Source organism: Saccopteryx leptura, chromosome 2, assembly GCF_036850995.1.
Source record: "Saccopteryx leptura isolate mSacLep1 chromosome 2, mSacLep1_pri_phased_curated, whole genome shotgun sequence".
Lineage (NCBI taxonomy): Eukaryota > Metazoa > Chordata > Mammalia > Chiroptera > Emballonuridae > Saccopteryx > Saccopteryx leptura.
The window spans coordinates 1,547,366-1,568,238 of record NC_089504.1 but is presented as its reverse complement, the minus strand read 5'-3'; the positions used below and the strand labels follow the sequence as shown (position 1 = coordinate 1,568,238).

Sequence of the window (20,873 nt, the reverse complement as noted above, 5' to 3'; positions counted from 1 at the left end):
TGAACCAGGCAGGAATCAAACAGGCAACCTCTGCGCTTTAGGACGAGGCTCCAAACCAGCTGAGCCATCCATCCAGGGCAAGGGATTAAAATATTTTAAAACGTCTGCATAAAAAAAATCCGCATCCTCCTGGGATTAGGGCAACCCGAGCATGTGGGTGTCAACCAGCCCTGCGCGACTTCCTACAGTTGGGGACGTGTGCCCGTCAGCCCGCCCCTCCGGGCCACCGCGGGATCGGGTCCCTGCCCCACCCCAACGCCCCGCAAACTGCCCTGTGGGGTCGCAGACACCCGCCCCGCCCCCTCCAGGTGCAGGAGGCGGAGCGCCACTCCTAGCCCCGCCCACGGAGCCGCGCGCCTGCGCACTGCTGACCGCTTCGGTTGCAGCGGCGCGTGCGCAGATGAGCTACCTCGGACCGCACGCGCAGACCCCCTATCTGCGACTGGCTGAAGCGCCAGCGGGCGTACGCGGGGGTGATGACGTCAATGGAAACGTCATGGGGCGCGCGCCGCGCTCGCACGCACGGACGCACGCTCGCACGCACGCCCTGGGAAAACATCGAGTTCCGGGTGTTCAAAGTCGGCCCCGAACTGGGGCGAGGGAGGTGCTCTCGGTGTCGAAGTGGGCGGAGAGGCATGAGAAAAGTCCTACGGTGGCCGCAGAGGGACGGCGCTACGGCTCCCAGGTTGGGCCAAACGCCGCAGGCCGCCGGGCGCGGTAGCCTCTGGCCCTTCCGGGCAGGTGGGGACGTGTGAAGCCCCGGGCCCCGCAGCCACTGCACCGTCAACACCATGCGACCGCCCCGCTCCCGGAGCACGGAGGGACAGGGGGGCCCGCAGGCCGGGACGCCGGCGCGGAGAAGGCACCCGGTGAGCGAGCGAGCGGGCGGGCGGGGGTTGCCCCAGGCGTCTCCTGGGCAACGGGCTGGGCGCGGACGGGCCCCTGGGGGTCCTGGCTGGTCGGTCCTGCCCCCGCGGTGGCCGGTTCCCCCAGAGGCAAGCGGGCAGAGCTGCCTTTTGCCCGGGACACGTTGGTCCCGAGACTCGGTGCCGCCTGCGCGGCCCAGCGGCCCCCAGCGAGATGGTGCCTCGGCCTCGGCCACCTGCCCCGATCCCCCAGCCCCTGGCGCGGGCGTCTTCGGCTGCCTTGCCCCGGCGGCGAGGTGATGGTGACCGGACGGTGGCCGCGTCCCCGCAGCGATGAGGGAGTGAGGGGCGGCTGTCAGTGACCCTCCAGACGTGGGGGGGCAGCGACTGTCTGAATGCCGTTCTGGGCGGTGTGAAGCCTGGATGGATAGACCAGGTTCCGGTCAAACGCTGCGCGAAGGGCTGGGCCTGGAGGAGGACGGGAGGGGTGGACGCCGGGCCTCCTCACTCCTCCGCCTCTGGCCAGACCGGCAAGCACTGGGCGACCATTTGCTCCGACCAGTGGCTGGAGAGGGAGCTTGGAGCAGTGTCTGCAGCCCTTCAGTCCCGGTAACCTGTAACCAGCTTTGCTATTGCTACTTCACAGGTTCTGTTCCTATCAGGGCTTTCTTTCCACCCACAGATTGTTCAGGCAAGCTTCAGTTCAGCCGCAGCTACTAGGTTAGAACGAGAGAGCCACGCGCTGCCGCAGATCCCCCTGGCGGCCGGGTCTGCAGGCCCACTGCCCTGTGATGGCACAACCTGCCACCAGCTCTCAACCACCCTGCCAGGCACGGCGGGTCCTCAGCCTGCGTCGCAGCGCTGTGAGCCTACCCGTTTTGCAAAGCTGTCTAGTTCCCGGCACTTGCGTGTCAAGTTGCTGAAGCGAACTGCTGGGTGTGTGCCCAATGGGCACCGCCCTTCCTCCTCCCGGTACTGTTGTGGGGTGCCATCCACGGACTTTTATGCACCCTGGAGAAAGGGGCTTCAGAAGTCCAGGCAGGCCTGGGCACCCAGATCAAAGCCACAGGGAGAGCGAAGTGGACTGGGGAAGCCTGGGGAAGGGTGAGGCTAGCCAGGGCTCGTGTTGGCCTCCTGGGCTTCAGCATTGACTCCCTCCAGGGCGGTGGTGGGATTCAGCCAGTTCGCACCGGTTTCGCAGACCGGGTACCTTGTTATTTGCTGAGTTCGGCAAACTGGTTGTTAACATGGCAGGTGTCATCAGGGTTCTCTCTAAGGTGGGCGCCTGGGCAGCCGCCCCGTGTGGAAATCACAAATTTACATTCCTTCCTCTTTTTTTCTTTTATTGTTCATCTGCGCAATAGCATATTCTAAGCACCCGTAGTAATGTTCATTCTGACCACAGGTAAAAAAAAGTTTGACGGAACTATGCTTGTAACATTTATTCATGTCATAAAACTCATTATACCTTTGATGAAATACTACATTTTAATTCCCTTGCATTTGTTACTTCAGTAGGAAGTGAGGAGGCCAATCAAGAAGCAATATGGCCTGACCGGGCAGTGGCGCAGTGGATAGAGTGTCGGACTGGGATGCGGAGGACCCAGGTTCGAGACCCCAAGGTCGCCAGCTTGAGCGAGGGCTCATCTGGTTTGAGCAAAAGCTCACCAGCTTGAGCCCAAGGTCGCTGGCTCGAGCAAGGGGTCACTCGGTCTGCTGAGGGCCCACGGTCAAGACACTTATGAGAAAGCAATCAATGAACAATTAAGGTGTTGCAATGTGCAACGAAAAACTAATGATTGATGCTTCTCATCTCTCCGTTCCTGTCTGTCCCTATCTATCCCTCTCTCTGACAATGTCTCTGTTAAAAAAAAAAACAGCAACAATATGGAAATATCTTAACAGTTTTAGTATTTTTTGTCAGGTATTATTTAATATTTTTTCATTAGTGCTTTAAAACATTCTTATAATCTAGTTTTGTGTACCTCTTTTATTGCTCTTATTTAAGTATTAAGTTTGTGAAACAACAAACTACTTTTCCGTGTATCTTTTTTTTTATATTTAAAAAGGTCACTAGGGCAGAGAACCGGTTGTTCTATTATTTGAATACCACCGCTGCTCCAGGGGTGTCCCCAACCACTGTCCTGGCCCTTTTTCCCAGGGATTGTTAGCACTTTTGGTTTCCACTGATTGTGTGTCCTTTTGGAGTGCCCTTCTTATTAGCGCTAGTGGCAGATCTAGCGTCCTAGGCTTGGTTTCCCCAACTGGCAGATGTCGGGGACAGGGCCGCGCTCACTAGCCCGCTGCTCCTGGGGTTGACTCTGCCCCTCTGCTTGTCGCTCTCCTTGCAGGCGCGCGCCTCCCCAGGTGCTCAGCTGCAGGCTCCCAGGCCTAGGTGCCCATGACGCTGACCACCACCTGGACGCCACCTCTGCCACGAGCTAGCGCCGCCGCCCGGGCCCTCATGCCGGTCATGCCCATCCCGCGGCGGGTGCGCTCCTTCCACGGCCCGCACACCACGTGCCTGCACGCGGCCTGCGGCCCGGCGCGCACCTCCCGCCTGGCGCGCACCAAGTACAATAACTTCGACGTGTACGTGCGGGCGCGCTGGCTGTACGGCTTCATCCGCTTCCTGCTCTACTTCAGCTGCAGCCTGTTCACCGCGGCGCTCTGGGGCGCCCTGGCCGCGCTCTTCTGCCTGCAGTACCTGGGCGTGCGCGTCCTGCTGCGCTTCCAGCTCAAGCTGTCGGTGCTGCTGCTGCTGCTGGGCCGCCGGCGCGTGGACTTCCGCCTGCTCAACGAGCTGCTGGTCTACGGCATCCACGTGACCATGCTCCTGGTCGGGGGCCTGGGCTGGTGCTTCATGGTCTTCGTGGACATGTGAGCGCCCGGCAGCCTGGTCCGGGCTTGGTGACCTGTGGGTGAGTGGGATTGAGGCCTGCGGCCGGGGTCTCTTCTTGACGGTTAGTTCTGGGCCCTGGTCCTTCACGGTCCCTCCCACAGATAGGGGTCTGCCCGGGAGAAGGACGGGCTGAGCCGTCTCTGGAGGGGATGCTGCGTGCCCCCCTCCACCCCTGCGCTGGTTTTCTCTGACTCCCTGGTGTGCACATTCAGGTGCAGTGTCCCCTTGGCTGGCGCCCCGGGGGTTCCAGGCTGTGCTTGGAGACCCTCTGTGTCCCTGTCTCTCCTCCAGGACACTGGCATCACCGGTGTGACCACCCCCTTGGAGAGGTTTGCTGCCCAAGAGCAAATCTGGAAGGGGGTCCTCCTGGCCCGTGCACCCCGGCCCCTGCCCCAGCCTTAGGGAAGCGTCAGGCTCCAGTTCACCACACTGCCACAAAGCTGTTCACCCGCCCTGGGCCACCCTGGGCCTGGGCCAGTCTCCGGGGTCACCTTGGTTTGCAGGCGCAGTCCAGCAGGGAGCCACGGCCCTGGCAGGGTCGCAGGTCGGGGTCCGGCCCAGAGACGCCTCCTCTCCCTCCGGGCAGGGCTGTGGGGACCGCCAGCCCCTTCGGCCGTGGACTTCGGGGGTGGTAGCACAATTCCTCTCTGGCTCTGGGGGCTCCTTTTCTCTGAGGCGACGTGCGGAATTGAGACTTCTGTGTCGGGAACAGACGTCAGAGGACTTGGGAGGTGCGCTGAGTGTGCACCACGAACACGGGCAGACTGCTGAGAAGCACCTCTAGCGCTGAGGGCGGAGCCCAGGGCTGGACCTCTGAGTGAGGGGCCCGGCTGGCCCTTTGCTCCTGCCTTAGAAGCTGTCTAAGAAGTAAGAAACAGAAATGAATGTTGGCCGGGTGGTCCCGGGGTGCTGTTGGTCACAGAGAACGCACTCCAGAGGACCAGCATCTTGTCCAGACCCCTCGCTCTGGCCTCCTGCACCGGGGACGGGGTGTCCACGTGGTCTAGTGGCCGCTGTGGACTTCCTTGGCGAGTGAGGGCTCTGAGTAATTATCCTGGGACAGGACACAGGGCCAATGCTGCTCCACCCCAGGCTGCCCCCGCACCCCCCGGGCGTGGCAGGTGGCCCCTTCGACTCTGGCCAGGTGAGCCCGTGTCCCCAGGGAGCTGTCAGGACAGTGGTGTGCCGCTGGAAGAAAGCCCAGATCAGGTAGAGAAAGCAAAAAACACCTGGTGTCACTAACTTGTGCCCCCAGTTTGTAGCCTGTTCGGTCGCATGGTTGTCAGCCTGGGGCCCGTGGGGAGGCCCCCGGCAGGAAGGTACAGGTCGTGTCCGAGTCACTGGGCAGCAGGCGAGGAGCTGGACCCGGGGACCCCACTTCTCAGCGCTGCAGAGAATCTTTTTGCACTAAATCATGCTGTTTCCTAAAAGCTTTGTTTTGTGTTAATTGACTCATGTTCCTCAGATCCTTCGAAGCCCCTGGCAGGGGCGGGCACGTGCCCACGCCATCGGGGAGGCGGGAGGGGTCTGGCCGCGTGTCCCCTCGAATGTCTGTGGGGCAGTCCTCGTAGTTGACACGCTCAACATGAAGCTGCTCGGGGTCTTGAGTGCCTGTGAAATTCTCTATGAAATGAGCCACCTGCATTAAACTTATTTTTTTAACGTGTCGATGGAGTGGTTGCTTAAGGCTCAGAAAGTCGATTCTTCTTTTTAAGTCTATTGATGACTGAAAACAAGTAGAACTGGGTGATGCTGGGGGGTTAGGGGGAACAGGCTGCAGAGGGGATACCTTGACCTTGAGGCCGAGGGGGGGGTCCTGTGGCCGGAGCCTGCCCTGCGGACAGGACAGGGATGACGGAGAACCGGTCAGCTGCCCGAGGGGCCCATGAGGACTGAGTTCAACCCAACAGACAAGTGTGTGGCGTCCTTAAGTGAGATGGGGACACCCTCACGGACCAGGACGTGGGAAGAGGGTCTGGGTCTGGACCCACTCACTTTAGGGACGAAGCCCGTGCGCCGAACAGGAGGCAGGAAACCAAAGTCACGGCTCTCGTTGAACAAGAGAGCAGTCTGAGACAGGAGGGACACATGACTCCTCAGGAAATATCTCGAGAAGGTTCCCTGGCCCCTGCAGGGAGGGGACAGCGCGGCGATGACCAGGGGGATGTCCTTCAGAGCAGCCCCGGTGGCCAGAGCGTGTCCTTGGGAGGGAAGGTTGCAAACAGTTCGCGAGCAGTTTTTTTGTTTCGTTTGTTTTAGAGGGAGGAGGAGCGAGAAGCATCAGTTCATGTTAGTTGTTGCTTCTCACAGGTGCCTCTACCCGGCAGGCTCCGGGTTTCGAACCCGCCACCTCGGCGTTCTAGGCTCCGGTGCCTGGCCCATGGCACCCCTGCAGTGCAGGCTTCTGTGCACTGCTGCTGGGCGTCTGAGGAGCTCAGTGTTTTAGGAGGACACCCGCCTCGTTTGGGGTCCAGCTTCTGAGAGAGGAGTCAGTAGAGCCTCCCCACAGCCTCGGCCCCTGAAGCGGCGGAAGAGTTGTTCTGTCGGAGCCGCGCTGAGCCCGTGGGGCGCTGCTCCCCGGCCGGCCTCACCCGTGACCCGCGGAGGGCGCAGGAGTGTGCCTGCGGGGGAGCCCACTGCTGCCCCTGCGTCCTGTCCCCGTCCCCGAGGGGCCGAGTGGCGGCTGGTGGCGGGGGCCCTGCCTCCGTCCTCCCAGGCTGGCTCTCCCACGGCTCCGGGCCTCCCCACACCCAGCCCTGTCTGGTTGTCCCGTGGGTGTGGTGGCTTGCTCAGGGGCTCTCCAGGCCAGTGCTGTCCAGTGTGGCAGCCCCAGCCCCGTGGGGCCCCCGAGCTCGGGAACCGGGGCTGCTGTGACCAAGCAGCTGAAGTTTGAATAGATCTGGCTGCACGTGACTTGAGGTCCCCTTACTGGACGGGCCCTGCTGCTGGAGTGTAACAGTGTTGTGTGTGCCGCAGACGACTCCCCTTCCCTGGGCCGAGTTAACCTGAGGTCCCCTGTGTGACAGTCACCATCTCCAAAGACGACCAGCAGCGTGGCCGTCAGGGAAGGCAGGGCCTGCCCAGACCCTGGGCCCCCCCAGAGAGGGCTCTAGTTACCAGTTAAGGATCTCCCCAAGGAGGGGCCGGGGCCCTCGGGGCCCCAGGGAGGTGCAGGGGGCACCCCAGCAGCAGCACCCCAGGTGGAGCTGAGCCTCTGCCCTCGGATTCCTGGGACTAGGCATTGACAGGGATGCGTTAGAGCAGATGCACTTCTCACTATGGAAATGACCTGCGTGCTCAGAGGGTGGGGGCTGGTTTAGGAGACAGGGCTAGTCCTGGCAAAGCCTCCTGTCCTCAGCTGTTGCCCCCTCCTCACCCCTCAGGTGGCCCTGGCTGCACTGCCAAGGTGGAGACAGACTCGGGAGCACTGGAAGGGGGGAGAGGGTGGAGATGGAGACCCGAAAGCCCTGGAGTGCAAATGGAAAAGGAGGGGGAGTGCCCAGAGATCCTGCAGGGCGGTGGCCAGCTACCCGGCGGGGACAGCACCTGGACAGATGGTGGCAGTGGGTGTTGTTGATTCGGGGTCAGGAGCTGGGTGCCGAGACCCTGTCTTTAACCTGGGAGGTGGAGGGCGGGCAGGCGTGGACCCCACAGCAGGGTAACTGCCCGCGAGGAGGAGGAAGCCGGTGTGAGCCAGGAACAGCACCAGAAGGAGAGCTGGGTGGGGCGGCCGTGGGACTCAGGGGCACCTGACTGAGAGGCTGGGCTGGGGGAGGCACAGTCACACTGGGGGTGGGAGGAGAGAGGCAGGGTCTTCAAGACGGGGAGTCAGGGCTGGAGGTGGGAGGTCAGGGTCGAAGGTGGAGGGAGCGTTCTCCCCAAGGAAGGTCAGAGCCGCTGAGTGGGGCCGTCCCGCTGCAGGTGCTGAGGGCACACCATTCAGCAGAAAGAGCCCAGCTGGCCTCAGCCTGCAGGCTGGGCAGGAGGTGGAGAGGAGCAGACAGGGCCGGGCAGGAAGGCGTGGCGCTCCGGGACTTTCTAGAAGCCACAGGCTTGACTTGAGAAAGTCTGGGTACTGTCCAGGTTCCTGGCAAGGATGGCAGCCCCCCTGTGTCCCCCTTCCTCCCTGCCTCCCCCCCCCCCGTGGTGGCAGCTGGCTGGACAGCCTTGGGGGAGGGGGGATGGCCCAAACCAGAGTGTGACCCCAGTGCGGAGGGGGACAGGGCCGCCCAGGGCTGCCGCCTGCCCGCCCCGCGCAGGGTATTGATGTTCCCTGACCTTGAGCGGTCCCTGTCGCTCCCTACCAGCCTGTGATTGGACGAGGGGAGTGCTGAGTCGGCACTTTCTGGGGAGGGAACGTGCTCCCTCCATCCGCAGAAGCCTCCCTTCCCCTTCTCCCTTTTTGGTGTTGTTTGGAAGCTGCGGGCTGTCTCCGCGAAGCCCCCAGCCCGCCCGCCGCCCCGCCCCCGCCGGGAAGGCCCCTTCCCTCCTGCCCCGGGCTCCGTGCGGGGGCGGGGCGCTGGCTGCGGGAGCCTCGCTGCAGAACCCCCAGCAAGCTGGCACACCTCCCGACAGCTCCCCCGAAGAGGAGCGTCTGCCTGCCTCCCCAGCATCCTTGCCCGGGAGGGACGATGGGGACACACAGGGACATACGGTGCCGCTGATTCAGCGGCTCCTGACCGTGCCCCCCCCCCCCCCCCCGCCGCAGTGGGCAGCATGCCCAGACATGCTGGCAGCTGTGTCACACAGAGCCTCTGGCAGGTCGCTGTGGCTCTCCGTGTGTGGCCCGCACTGCACCCGCCCACCCGCCTGGGGGGCGGCAGGCTGATGCTGGGGGCGGGCTGCCAGGTGCCCCCCGCCCCCCAGTGCAGTCACACTTGTGCCTGCCCCCCCCCGAAGTGGCCCCACAGGAGGGTGCGTGGGTGAGCAGGCTACCGTGGGTCCCCAAGAAGAAAGAGTGTCCTTAGCCCAGAGATGGCGCTCCACCCCCTGGGGGCCCCATGCAATCATCCCAGAAGCCCTGGTCATGGGATGAGCTCCTCCGTCCCTGGCCTGTCCAGCCCTGGTCACTTGTCACCCAGCAGGGACAAGCCGAAAGGGGTGGGGACCAGCCCGCTGAAGCAAGCAGCCCAGGCCGGAGGGGGGCAGGGCCTGAGCCCGAGCCCAAAGGGCCTGGCATGGGCTGGCTTTTCTCCTGACTGCAGTGAGACACTTGCGGTGGCAGGCGGCCCAGTGGACACAGGGCAGGAAGGGGCCAGTGCCCTTGTGACTTGGAGAGGGGGCCCTCCTCAGTGTCCCTGGGACAGACCGGGTGGTGGGGACACCTGGACAAACCCCTGGAGAAGGGTGGCGAGCCGTGCAGGCCTGGAGCCCCCCGAGGATGGTGCGGGGGGGGGGTAAGGAGGGGAGACAGGTACCCCACCGGGCAGTTCATCCTGCCCCCACCAGTCCATGGTCTGCCGGGAGAGGCCTCAGACAGGAGGAGCCCTGAGTCTGTGGGCAAGTCTGAAACGTCCACACGCCACGTCCCGGTCAGCTGCGTGCTGACCCCTCGTTCTGCGAGAACGGTGGCCCGCTCTGCTTTCTTAGAATATAAATGGCCAGTCCTGGCTGAGCCGCCCCATGAATGTTGATAGAGAAATCTGTCAGTCTAGCCCGGCTGGGATGTCACAGGGGCAGGAGCAGCGAGCAGCATGGTGGCCCAAGGAGGAGGAAGTGTGTCTGTCCCCTGTGCCATGGGGGGCTGGACTCTGGGATGGGGGGACAGGTGACATCCACTGGGAGCCCAGAGGCCGGGCCAGGCGGCAGGCCCTCCTTCCTGGTGGGCCAGAAGAGGTCAGCTCTCCTGCAGAGGGTGCCCCTCCTCAGGCAGGCAGGGAGCGGTGACTCCTGCCCTCACCGGGGTCCGGACATGCAGAAACGGGCAGTCTGGGCCCAGGGCCAGGTACAGCCAGGTGTGCGGGGTGGTGTGGCCCGTGCTCCTGGGGAGCCCCACATACAGCCTGGGGTTTGGTCAGTGCTTCCACGCCCCGATGGGTAGGAACATTTCGGTCACTCTGACCACGTGATGCTCCCAGGGTCCACAGGACGGAGTGTGAGGGCTTCCGGCTTCTTCCGGCGCACCAGCGGTGCGTTCGTCCCTAGCTGCGCTGCAGCCGTGGCTGCTGCCCGCTGTCAGGTGCCCCCCATGCACGGGACCGGTGTGCTTTTCAGCACCAAGGGGGCCTCTGCACCGTGCTGCTGCCCAGGGCGGGGACAGCCTCCCACGATGATGTGTGACGTGTGAATTCTTTTTTTTTTCCCTGAAGTGAGAAGTGGGGAGGCAGTCAGACAGACTCCCGCATGTGCCCCACCAGGATCCACCCGGCATGCCCACCAGGGGGTGATGCTCTGCCCCTCTGGGGTGTCACTCTGCCGCAATCAGAGCCATTCTAGCTCCTGAGGCAGAGGCCATGGAGCCATCCTCAGCGCCCAGGCCAACTTTGCTACAATGGAGCCTTGGCTGCGGGAGGGGAAGAGAGAGACAGAGAGGAAGGAGAGGGGGAAGGGTGGAGAAGCAGATGGGTGCTTCTCCTGTGTGCCCTGGCCGGGAATCGAACCCGGGACTTCCACACGTCCGACCAACACTCTACTGCTGAGCCAACTGACCAGGGCTGATGTGTGAATTCTTAATGGGGGCACGAATTATCTGTACATTTTCAAAGTGTCCTGTGAGGGGCCACATTTCTGTTTGATCCTCCTGCCATGCAGCTGGGGTGCACATGCGTGTGTGCACGTGTATGCATGCACATGCATGCCTGTGTGTGCATGCATATTGTCCACTGTCCTTGGATTCCAGTCCTGGCCCCTGAATTCTAGTTCAGACCGGGCAGGGTGTGGGTCCTGGCTCCCCGCCCTCTGTGCTCCGCACTCCTTCTTGGCGAGAACGGAGGGGCTCCAGCTCGCTCGCCCCTGCCCCCAGCCGTGGTCGTTAGTCTTCTGTTCCTGTTCCTGCCAAGTAAACAGCCTTTGACCGAAGCCAAGAGCGGCGAGGGCACAGCCCCGACCGCCGTGCCCACATCTGGGTCAGATGGGCAGTGTCTGAGCCGGCGCATAAAGAAGGTTCTGTTCTGGCCGCCCGGCTGCGCGGGCGGGTGGTGTCCGCTTCTCCACGCCCAGCCCTTCCTGTGAGATAAAGAGGAGGAAGTTGAGGGCCAGCTGGACTCGAGGCCTGCAGGGCACAGGGCTCTGGGGAGGGCAGCCCAAGGCCAGCATTCTCCCCCCGCCCCGGGTGTAGGTGGGGTGGGCAGCCAGGGTCCAGCCTGCTTACCCTGGGCTGGGGCAGCAAGGCCCTCAGGGGGCCCAACCTGTTCCTGGGCTTTGACCTCAGGGACAGGGGACAAGGGGCTGGCCTATAGGAAGAGCCAGCCTTCCCATGGAGCACTGTGCACACACACAGCTGCCGGAGGATGAGTGCACAGGTGAGTGAAGGAGGTGGCCCTGTCTCGGTCCTCGGGCTGCTGTGGCCCAGGGAGGCTTGGGGACAACAGACGTTACTTCCCCGTCTGGAGGGTGCAAGTCCCAGGTCCTGGTGCTGGCAGATCTGGTGTCTGGTTCGCGGGTGGCCGTCTTCTCGCTGTGTCCTTACTGGGCCGGGGGGCCAGGGGGGTCTCTGGAGCCTCGTTCACGGGGGCTGCACCCGCACTGCCTGCTCACTTCCAGAGGCCCCCCCCCTCGCCCTTCTCCTTGGGGCTCAGCACTTAGCACGTGAATTTGAGGAGACACACACATTCAGACAGTGGCATGTCCCCTTCTGTTCCCAGGGCCTGTCACTCAGTAGACCCTGGTGCACACTTTCCGCAGGACCGCGTACAGGGTCACTCCATGCTCTATGAGCTGAGCGGCGGGAGGTCTCCCTCCAGAAGTGTCCACAGGAAGGGGCGCTTCCTGAGCGATCCTGGCAAGGCGGCCCCACCGGTCAGGATTGGGCCCCGGAAGTCCTCCCCCTTGTCTCACCTGTGTGTCTCCAGCTGCTGTCCCTGAAGCCTCCCCAGGGGCCCATCGGGCCTCACCTCCGGTCAGTGGGTGCCCAGCTCTCACCTGAGTCCCAAAAGATGCTGACCACCCCCCACACTGTGTGCCCACCCTGGCGCGGACCCAGAGGAGGTGCCCGGGGCAGCCGCAGGACCCTCAGCCTCTCAGGAGGCGGGAAGCAGCAGCTGCACAAACAGCTGCAAAAAAAAAAAAAAACCGAGGGAAATTTAGGACGACAGAGGGAGACGGCGGCTGGAGGAGGCACACACAGCAAACGTGCTGCCCTGATTCTCACGCAGGAACCAAAATACTCACCCAGTTTCCCTCTGTGCACGGGGCCCAGACGCGCACGACAGGGGGCTCGCAGGCGTCCCCGTCCCCACAGCCGCCCAGGGCACGGCGGGCTCTCTCGGACCAGTTCATCTGGCCCGCGGGCCCAGGCCGGGCTGAGGTGGGAGGGACTGGGGCACTGGAAACACGTGGACCGCCAGGTAACCCCTCCCTCCCACCCCAACCCCTGCTCGAACCCTGTGGCCCTGGGAGGCGGAGCCCGACCCCGCTGGCCTGGGCGGGGCTGCGCTGGAGCGAACGTGTGCTCTGGCCGCTGGCCCGCCGCCCTGCGCCCTCCGCCTGCCGCCCCACCAAGTCAGTCCGGTCCGGGATGCTCAGGCTGGACAAGGTGGTCCAGTGGTGGGAGCAGGGGCCGCCCCCAGACGAGGGATTTCGGGAGGAGTCGGGGGACCAGGTGAACACATCTTGGTCTCCAAAGCAGCCCTTCAGCAGTTTGCAGCCACTAGAGGAGGGACCCGCCCTCAGTGCCACTGCCGCTGTCGCTGCCGGGGGTGGGCTGCCCTGTGAGTCAGGACGGCGGGGAGGCCGCTCCCCCCACCCAGACACTACCCTCCATGGCAGGCTCTCTTCACAGCCCTGCAGTGAGATGCTGGCACCGTCCCCACGCTGGGCGCCGGGCAGGTGCAGGAGCAGCAGGCCGACCCAGCGCTGACCCCTCCCTCTGGGGAGTTTAGGGACCTCTGCTCTCTGAAGCCCGTTTGTTGAGGGGCTGAGTAGGAGTTGACCCTCATGCCTTCCTGCCTGGTCCTTAGGTGAATTAAGGAGAATCCAACGTGCTCTCCCCGGGCTCTGGAAGTGGGGGTGTGGGTGTGGTGTGGTGAACACACAGTATTAAACCCAGCTGCCTGTTCATCCTTCAGCTGTGAGAGAAGGGCCCGGGCGCCCTCCCCAGCGGGACTGCAGAGGGTCAGCCGAGGCCGGCTCCAGCGTCTGCTGCTGCTCATGCCCTTGGGAGGGAACCAGGTGAGTTTCCTGCCCCAGGAGCAGCCTGGCAGGGAGGGGGCTGGTGGAGGGGGCGGGGGGCTGGGCCCTGTGCCCTCGCGCCCTGCTCTCCTTGTGGGCCCTCTCTGGTGGACGTGCTCGCTGCGCCCTGCCTCCCTGAGGGTGCTCCCGGAGACAAGATGCATCCCTGGGCTCCCGGCCGTCAAGGTCAGGGGTGTGGGGTGTGGTGTGTGGTGTGTGGTGAGCGGTGTCGGGCTGTTACAGCAGCAGAGCGGTGGCCCCAGCCCTGTGTCCTGAGCGGACACTGCTCCCGGCCCTGTGTTGCCGCCTGTGGAACTGAAGCCAGTGTATCCTGGTCATGCTCCTCCTCTCCCCCACCCGCCACACGTGCAGAGAGGCACCAGGTTCTCTGCAAGACCTTCTGGATTGTTCTGGGACACATTCCTGGAAGCCGCACTTCCCGGCTTCTCCAGTGCCCAGCTTCCTGGTGGGCTCTGCCCGCATAGAAAGTACCCAGAGGGTCCGTTGCCCTGACACGGGAGGTCCCCGGTGAGGCTTGGCTGCAGCTGTGAGGGGACCGAGGGTGATGGGGCCGCGGGGCAGTTCTGGGAGACATGACCACACACGCAGGCCAGGGGAGTGGGACTTCCCCCTGGGAGGTGGGGTGATGAGCAGGGGACGTCCCTTCCAGCTGGCTCAGGGCCATCCTCGTTGTTGGTGACTTGCAGTGTGACTGGGACCATCCGTGGCTCCCCCCCACCTTGCTGTTCTGAGCCCTGGGGTCTTTGGCGGGGGTTGGGGTCCTCACTTGGGTCAGGGCCGGGAGAGGAGAGATCCCTGTGGCCCCCCTTCTCCATGCTGCCCCTCTGAGCACACAGCGGGTGCCAGACCCCTTGCTGGCCCTGGGCAGTGGGGGAGGACTCGGCTCTTCCCCGAGCCGAGCTGGAAGGAGGACTGGAAGCCGCAGCTGGGCCGTCCTTCAGATTCCTCCGCGGGCTGGCCACGCCCCCATGCGATCCCCACGGGCCCGCAGGGCCAGGCCTGGGCAGCGCGGCCCTGCGGTGACCCAGGAGCCGGGGCAGAGCTGGGCCGACCCTGGCAGGCAGAGCACGTGGGAGCTGGGTTTGGGGGCGGGTGCCCACAGAGGGGCAGGGATACTGGGCACTCACTTCCCAGAGGGGTGGGGTCCCCCAAAGTGAGAGGTGTCCATGGAGAGGAGCCACCACCCCATTTGGGGAGCCGTCCCAGGCAGGGTAGGATGGCCACTTGGCCTGTATTTCTGACCTTTACCCCACAACCCCCTACCAAGGAGGTGAAACTGCCCTTGGAGAGGCTCAGGGGGTGGCGGGGGTGGCCCGCAGGGACCCAGGGTGAGGTCCAGAGAGCAGAGGGGACAAACCACGCCCTCCCCTCAGGAGGCCAGGGCGGGCATGGGGCGGCATCCAGTGTCGAGGGCACCACCTGGGTGAGGGTCTGGTACGGGCTGACCGAGGACACTGCGTCCACTTACACCACACTGGTGAGCCTGGCACCACCTGGGTGAGGGTCTGGTACGGGCTGACCGAGGACACAGAACACCAAGGACACTGCGTCCACTTACACCACACGGGTGAGCCTGGCACCACCTGGGTGAGGGTCTGGTACGGGCTGACCGAGGACACTGCGTCCACTTACACCACACGGGTGAGCCTGGCACCACCTGGGTGAGGGTCTGGTACGGGCTGACCGAGGACACAGAGAACACCAAGGACACTGCGTCCACTTACACCACACGGGCGAGCCCGGCCCCACCTGGGTGAGGGTCTGGTACAGGCTGACCGAGGACACAGAGAACACCAAGGACACTGCGTCCACTTACACCACACGGGTGAGCCCGGCCCCACCTGGGTGAGGGTCTGGTACGGGCTGACCGAGGACACAGAGAACACCAAGGACACTGCGTCCACTTACACCACACGGGTGAGCCCGGCCCCACCTGGGTGAGGGTCTGGTACGGGCTGACCGAGGACACAGAGAACACCAAGGACACTGCGTCCACTTACACCACACGGGTGAGCCCGGCCCCTGCCCAGAGCAGAGGGCTCTGCTAGCAGGCGTGACCACTGCAGATCCCAGGGGTACCCCGCCCCTGCTGTGCCTCCCAGGACCAGACCCTGATCTGAATCCACGGGGCCCGGGTCTCACTACACCGTCAGGTAGCGGCTCATGGTGACTGACCTCTTACCTGCACGCGCAGAACGCAGACCCTGAGACGCTGCCTCAGGACCGGGTTCCGCGGAGCCTGAGGTCCGAGCTGCCCGTCTGTCCCCCTCTGTCCATCCCCTGAGTGCCTGGGCTGACCCACAGCTGGTGTGGGTCTCAGGTTGGTCCCCGGGGGTGGGCGGAGGAGGAGGGACAGCAAGGAGAGGGACCCAGGACAGCAACCTGGCTCTGGAAGCCACTAGAAGAAGGTGTTTGAAGGAGGAGGAGGAGTAGAGTGGGTCAGCTGTATGGCCAGATGCAAAGAGGTTAGGACAAGATAAGGGACAGACCATCAGATTTGGGGCAGGGCCCTCCAGCCCTGTGCCCTTGACACCCAGTCATGTCTGGTCTGACTGCCCAGGGCCTTGAGTCTGAAGCAGCAGCTGCCACTTGTCACCTCCACCCAGAGGGTCCCAGCAGGTGTAAGCCCCCCCACCCCGCCATCTGAGGAAACGGCCCTCATGAGCCACCTGCCCGGCCACAGTCCAGGCACTCCCTGTCCAACTCCCTGTCCACCTTCCCCATCCTCCCGGCCACCTCCAGACCTTGCCCAACCCCCCTTCAAACCTCCCTGGCCCCCAGAGAGTGACCAGAGGGTCTAATAGAAAGTTCTCCACCCGGCAGCCAGGAGACCTGTCCACCACGCACACGGGCGGAGACTCGCCAGGTGTTCTGAACAGGGCGGAGCCCAGGCCCCACTGGCCAGCCCTGCACTCAGCTCCTTCTCGCCTCCGGGGAGCCTGTTCCCCGAAACATCTAGGTAGTGGTTCTCCTGCCTGGTCCCCTGCCTCCTGCTCTCAGCACCCAACACTTTGCTCTCCAAACCTTCATGACTTTAGATTTACTTTCCAGTCTGACCTGGCGGTGGCGCAGTAAATAGAGCATCAGACTGGGATGCAGAGGACCCAGGTTCGAAACCCCGAGGTCCCTGGCTTGAGCATGGGTTCACCAGCTTGAGCGTGGGGTCTCTGGCTTGAGCGTGGAATCATAGACATGACCCCAAGGTCGCTGGCTTAAAGCCCAAGGTCACTGGCTTGAAGCTTGAGGTCACCTGCTTGAGCAAGGGGTTGCTGGCTTGAGCAAGGGGTCACTCGCTCTGCTGTAGCCCCCCAGTCAAGGCACATATGAGAAAGCAATCAATGAACAACTAAGGAGCCGCAACAAAGAATTGATGCTTCTCATCTCTCTCCCTTCCTGTCTGTCTGTCCCTCTCTCTGACTTTCTGTCAAAAAAAAAAAAAAAAAAAGATTTACTTTCTGTCTTCAGCACGTCTGAGAGCACACACAATTCAGCGGCGTGAGGTCTGTTCACACTGTTGTGTGGCCGCCACTGCCACCATCCTCTCTGGGACTTTCTCATCTTCCCCAAGTGACTCTGTCCCCATGAAACACCCGCTCCTGTGTCCTCTCTCAGCCCAGCCCCCACCCACTTTCTGTCTCTGTCCTTCTCTGTCCGGTTCATTCCCCTCAGGACAGTGTCCTCGAAGTCAGGCCACGGTAGAGCAGGTGTCATGGTTTCCTTCCTTTCGGGGGCTGAATGGTCTTCCCCGGTGTGGCTGGACCACGGCGGGCGAGTTCACCCACTCCTCTGCCTATGGACACAGGTGGGGGGGGGTGGCGGGAGTAGCACCCACATTTTGCCGTTGTGATGTTGTGAATAGCTCGGGTGTGCACAGGTGTCTGTGAGACCCTGTTTGCAGTTCTTTGTTTGTGGTGCATGCCCAGAGGTGGGCCACGTGGGGTACCCACACGCTGCAGGGACCCGGCTTCTCCTTGCCCTCGCCTGCACCGGCCCTGGTTCTGGTTTGTGTCCCTAGCCGTCCTGCTCCGGAAAGTGGCATCTTGTCGCATGCCCAGCTCCTGTTTTTTACGTGATGTTGTTGGGGTTTGTTTTTAACTGTCTGTTCTCCCCGACTAGGGCAGAAGCCCCAGAACAACCCTGGTCCCCCTGGTTCCCCATCGCACCCCCGGGCTAAGGGGCAGGCCGGGCCCACATCGTGCTGAGGAGGAGCTGGACGTTTCTCTGCCCCGTCTGGAGGCAGGCGTGCTGGCCTGGCCGCCCTAAGGCATGGGGGCAGGGGGCCTGGCCCGCGGACTCTGAGGCCGTTGCATCTGTCTCCTGGTCCGGGGGTGCTGATTAAACCGTCTGCTCATCAGTGAAGGGGTTCAGCTGAGCTGAGGCCACACGTGGAGACTCAGTGCTGCTGAGAGCTAGCTGAGGGTCGGGTGGCCTCCCCGAGGACCAGGAGGGCGGACCCATGGGAGTGTGCTTGCTGACCCAGGGAGCACAGGTGGCCCAGGCAGGGGAGTGGCAGGTGGCAAGGCTGAGGAGTGGGCCGACCTCAGCCGTTCGGGCCTGGTGGGAAGTCACCGAGCACGGGAGAGACAGAGGCCCCTCCGCCTCCCTGGACCCGGACACCACCCTGGCCCCCCCCTCCCGTGTCTGCAAGATGCCCCGGCTTCCATCAGAACCCCTGAAGCCTAAGGGCCCCTCCACCCTCTTCGGGGGGCTGTGGGCTGGGACCCCAGGGGTCTGTTGCTAGATTCACTTGCAGGACAAGCTTGGTCCCTGGTCCAGCGTCGGCCATGCCACCCCCCAGGGCAGCAGGCCTTGCAGGGGTGATGGGCGCCCGGCCTGCATGTGGCACAGGGCTTCAGAGGGAGCACAGAAATGGCTCCGAAGAGAGCTGCCAGTGGCCACAAGGGTCCTGAGTGAGAGGCTCTGTGGCCCGCACTTCCCCAGGAGGAGCAGAGGAACTCTGAGTGTGTTGGGGGGGGGGGGGCTGGGCCGCCCTGCCTGGGGTTTTCTCTGATTCTCCGTGATCCCATCACAGGAAGTCATGGCAGTGGGAGGGTCCCCCGTGAGAGAGGGGCGCCTGCCTCCAGGAAGCTGGGCAGCTGGCCTCTTTGTTGGCGGTTCTGTGGGAGGGGATAGCACCTTCCTACTGCCCCACCCCTAGGGCAGTAATGTCCACGCAGCCCCACCCTGGGGCAGGTCACCCAGACGCAGTCAGTGTCCTGAGCCTCGGGGGCCCAGAGTGCCACGAGGTCCAAGCAGCTCCGTTCTCCTGGTCCAGCGGGCTGGCCTGGGCTCTCCATCCGCGGCTCAGTGGTGCCACCCTGGGGTCCTGGGCAGACGGGGTTGGCTGCGAGGTTAGACCGGGATGTTCTGGTATTACAAGAGGTGGCGGCCTCAACCTGAACCCTGAGCTGGGAACGGGGCTGCAAAAACCCATCTGCTACACCGAGGGCCTGACTTCCCCTCCCCTGCTTTGGGCCCAGAGTCCAGGGTGGGGTTGGGGGCCTGCTCAACCCCCACCAGGGGAGGGGGCCAGCCTGGGCCAGCCCGCTGCACCGCCTGATGGGCACAGAGCAGGGCCCTGATAAAGAGCTCCAGTGGGCTGCAGGCACGTGGCCCAATCTGGAGCTCCACTCTGGGCGGGGCAGGGTATGGAGCCCCCCACTTTTCAACAGCTGCCTGGCCAGGTTGGGTCTTTGCTGACTGTGCTCCTGGCGCCCAGCAGGAAGGCTGAGGAAGCCCCTGGCATCCTCTGGGCACTGGGACCTGAAGCCGATGGTCCTTTCTGAGCCAGGAAAGTGCTCTTTGGAGGGAAAGAGTCTCCTGATGTAAAGGCTGGCCACACCCATGCCCTCGTTTCTGTGCTGACCGGAGCGGAGAGGACAGACAAGCCTGCCCACTCACCCTGGACAGGGAGCCCCTGGTGCAGGGCGTGCAGCGGGCCCTCAGCATCGGCAATGCTGGGGTCTGTTCTCAGGCCAGCATTCCCGGCCAAGGGCCTGGTCTCTTCCTGCGGACCAGGCTCCCGGGACACAGGGGACAGGGAGGAGGCACGAGAACTCAGACAGGTGGGCAGGAGGGTCTGGGCCCTGTCAGTGAGGGCACAGCTCCCCTCAGACTTCGTATTCTGCAGCCGTGCCAGGCTCCTCCCGGGCCACGGATAGGGCCGTGGACAACTGGGGGGCCCTGTCTCCGGGGGTGCCATGGATGCCAGAGTGGATTCGTGCCAGGGTTGGGTCAAGGAGAGCTGACGCAGTGGGACTTCTGGGCAGAGACCCAAAGGAAGTGAGAGGGGAGGTGTGGTGCAGGTGGTGGGAAAAGCATGTGCAAAGGCCCTGTGCCATGTGCAGCAGCTGGAGGACCCACGCGGAGGCCATGTGGGCAGAGTAACCAGCGGTGCTGGAGCTCCAGAGGGACCACGCAAGAGGGGGCGCGTGTGGTCAGGGGCCCCCACCGAAGGGTCCGAGCAGGGGAGGATGTATTTTGCCTGGTTCAGAAGCATCTCGAGCAGTGCCGGGTGAGGACAGAGCAGACGGGGCAATGTGGAGGGGGTGGGTTCAGTTATGGGGCTGCTGCAGTAATCTGAGAGTGGGGGTGGAGTGGGCAAGGGGCTGTGAAATTCCTGACCCGACTTTAAGGTGGAGCTATGAGGCTGGGGGGGACAGATTGGATCTGGGGGGGTGAGAAAGATGACAAGGAGAATTCCAAAGTGGTGGGTTGCCCGACTGCAGGGGGAACCATCGCCTGCCCCCCCACCACAGTGCAGGTGTGTTGGGGTTTGTTTTTAACCGGCTGTCCTCCCTGACAAGGACAGAAGCCCCAGGGCAGTTCTAACAGGTGGTGAGGGGCTCTGGGTGGCCATATCGCGTTGGAGACCGTTGTCAATCACCCCCGTGGACCGGTTGAGGCAGCAGCTGGCTCAGGGAGTCTTGGTGGGCCCTGGTCCTTCTCTGTGACCAGCCTTGGATGGAGGAAGGGAGTCTCTTTCCAGAACCAGTGCCCAGCAGCACGCCGGCCCACCCATTTGCGTTCAGTGCAGGGGTCCCTGCACCCCTGAGCTCCGCACACATAGCCCTGGCGACCGCAGCCACAGGGTGGGAGCCTCTGACCTCCACGGAGCCCAGGACCATGGGCGTGGCAGGAGCCGAGTTTGGGTGTGTGTCCAGGAGGGTCCTGGTTGACTGGTGGGTGGACACAGGAGCCGTGGAGGACAGGCTTCCTCCAGTTCCTTCCTCCATAGAAGCGTTTCTCTGACAGGTCTCCGCTGAGCACTCGGCCACCTACTGCCCAGTACCAGAGGCCTCAGCCATCCGGGGGAGGACCACGCAGGTGTCCAGGCCAAAGTGTGGCTCCCAGTGCTCCCACCCTGACACCCCACCTTGGTGGCTCATCGGTAGGCAGATTTCTCTCTCCTGACTTCCCTCTGGCCCCCAGGCTGGTCCTCTCTGAATAAAAGGGGTAAAGAAAAAAAAAAACACGAAGCCTCAGATCCACAAAAGCTCAAGACCAAGATGCCAGGCCAGCCCCCTGAACCTGAACGGAGAGGACCCTTGTCGGCATCTCACAGGGGCTGACGTGTTCATCAGACCTCTCAGGAGAGGACGGTGGCTGTGTCTGCATACCAGCCAGCAGGGGCCGACTGGTCACAGGGCCACAAGGTCACAAGGTCTAGATAATCACAGCTCAAAGGGAGGGAAGGAGCTTCGAGGCCCCCACCCCTCAGTAGCTTGGAGTCTTCTCCACCCTGCCTGCCCAGAAAC

At 63.4% G+C, this 20,873-nt stretch overlaps 2 protein-coding genes across 3 annotated transcripts in view; both read left to right on the top strand.

Annotated features, from left to right (window-relative positions):
- The first annotated feature begins 730 nt into the window (after positions 1 to 730).
- Positions 731 to 5,435, top strand: TMEM250 (transmembrane protein 250). Its single transcript, XM_066366685.1, has 2 exons — positions 731 to 869; positions 3,218 to 5,435. The coding sequence occupies exon 2, from the start codon at positions 3,268 to 3,270 to the stop codon at positions 3,748 to 3,750; it is 483 nt and encodes a 160-aa protein (XP_066222782.1). The 5' UTR covers positions 731 to 869; positions 3,218 to 3,267; the 3' UTR covers positions 3,751 to 5,435.
- Positions 736 to 20,873, top strand: part of NACC2 (NACC family member 2) — a 102,913-nt gene continuing 82,775 nt past the window's right edge. The window contains exon 1 of one of the 2 annotated variants that reach the window (XM_066366680.1): positions 736 to 869. The gene's annotated coding sequence lies outside the window, so the exon portion shown is untranslated. Of the gene's footprint in view, positions 870 to 13,025; positions 13,096 to 20,873 lie in introns of those variants that run through there. The other variant, XM_066366683.1, reaches the window with a different exon arrangement.

Bases quoted from the DNA above. Each gene is read 5' to 3' on its own strand.
- TMEM250 (XM_066366685.1), top strand. From the start codon at position 3,268: ATGACGCTGACCACCACCTGGACGCCACCTCTGCCACGAGCTAGCGCC.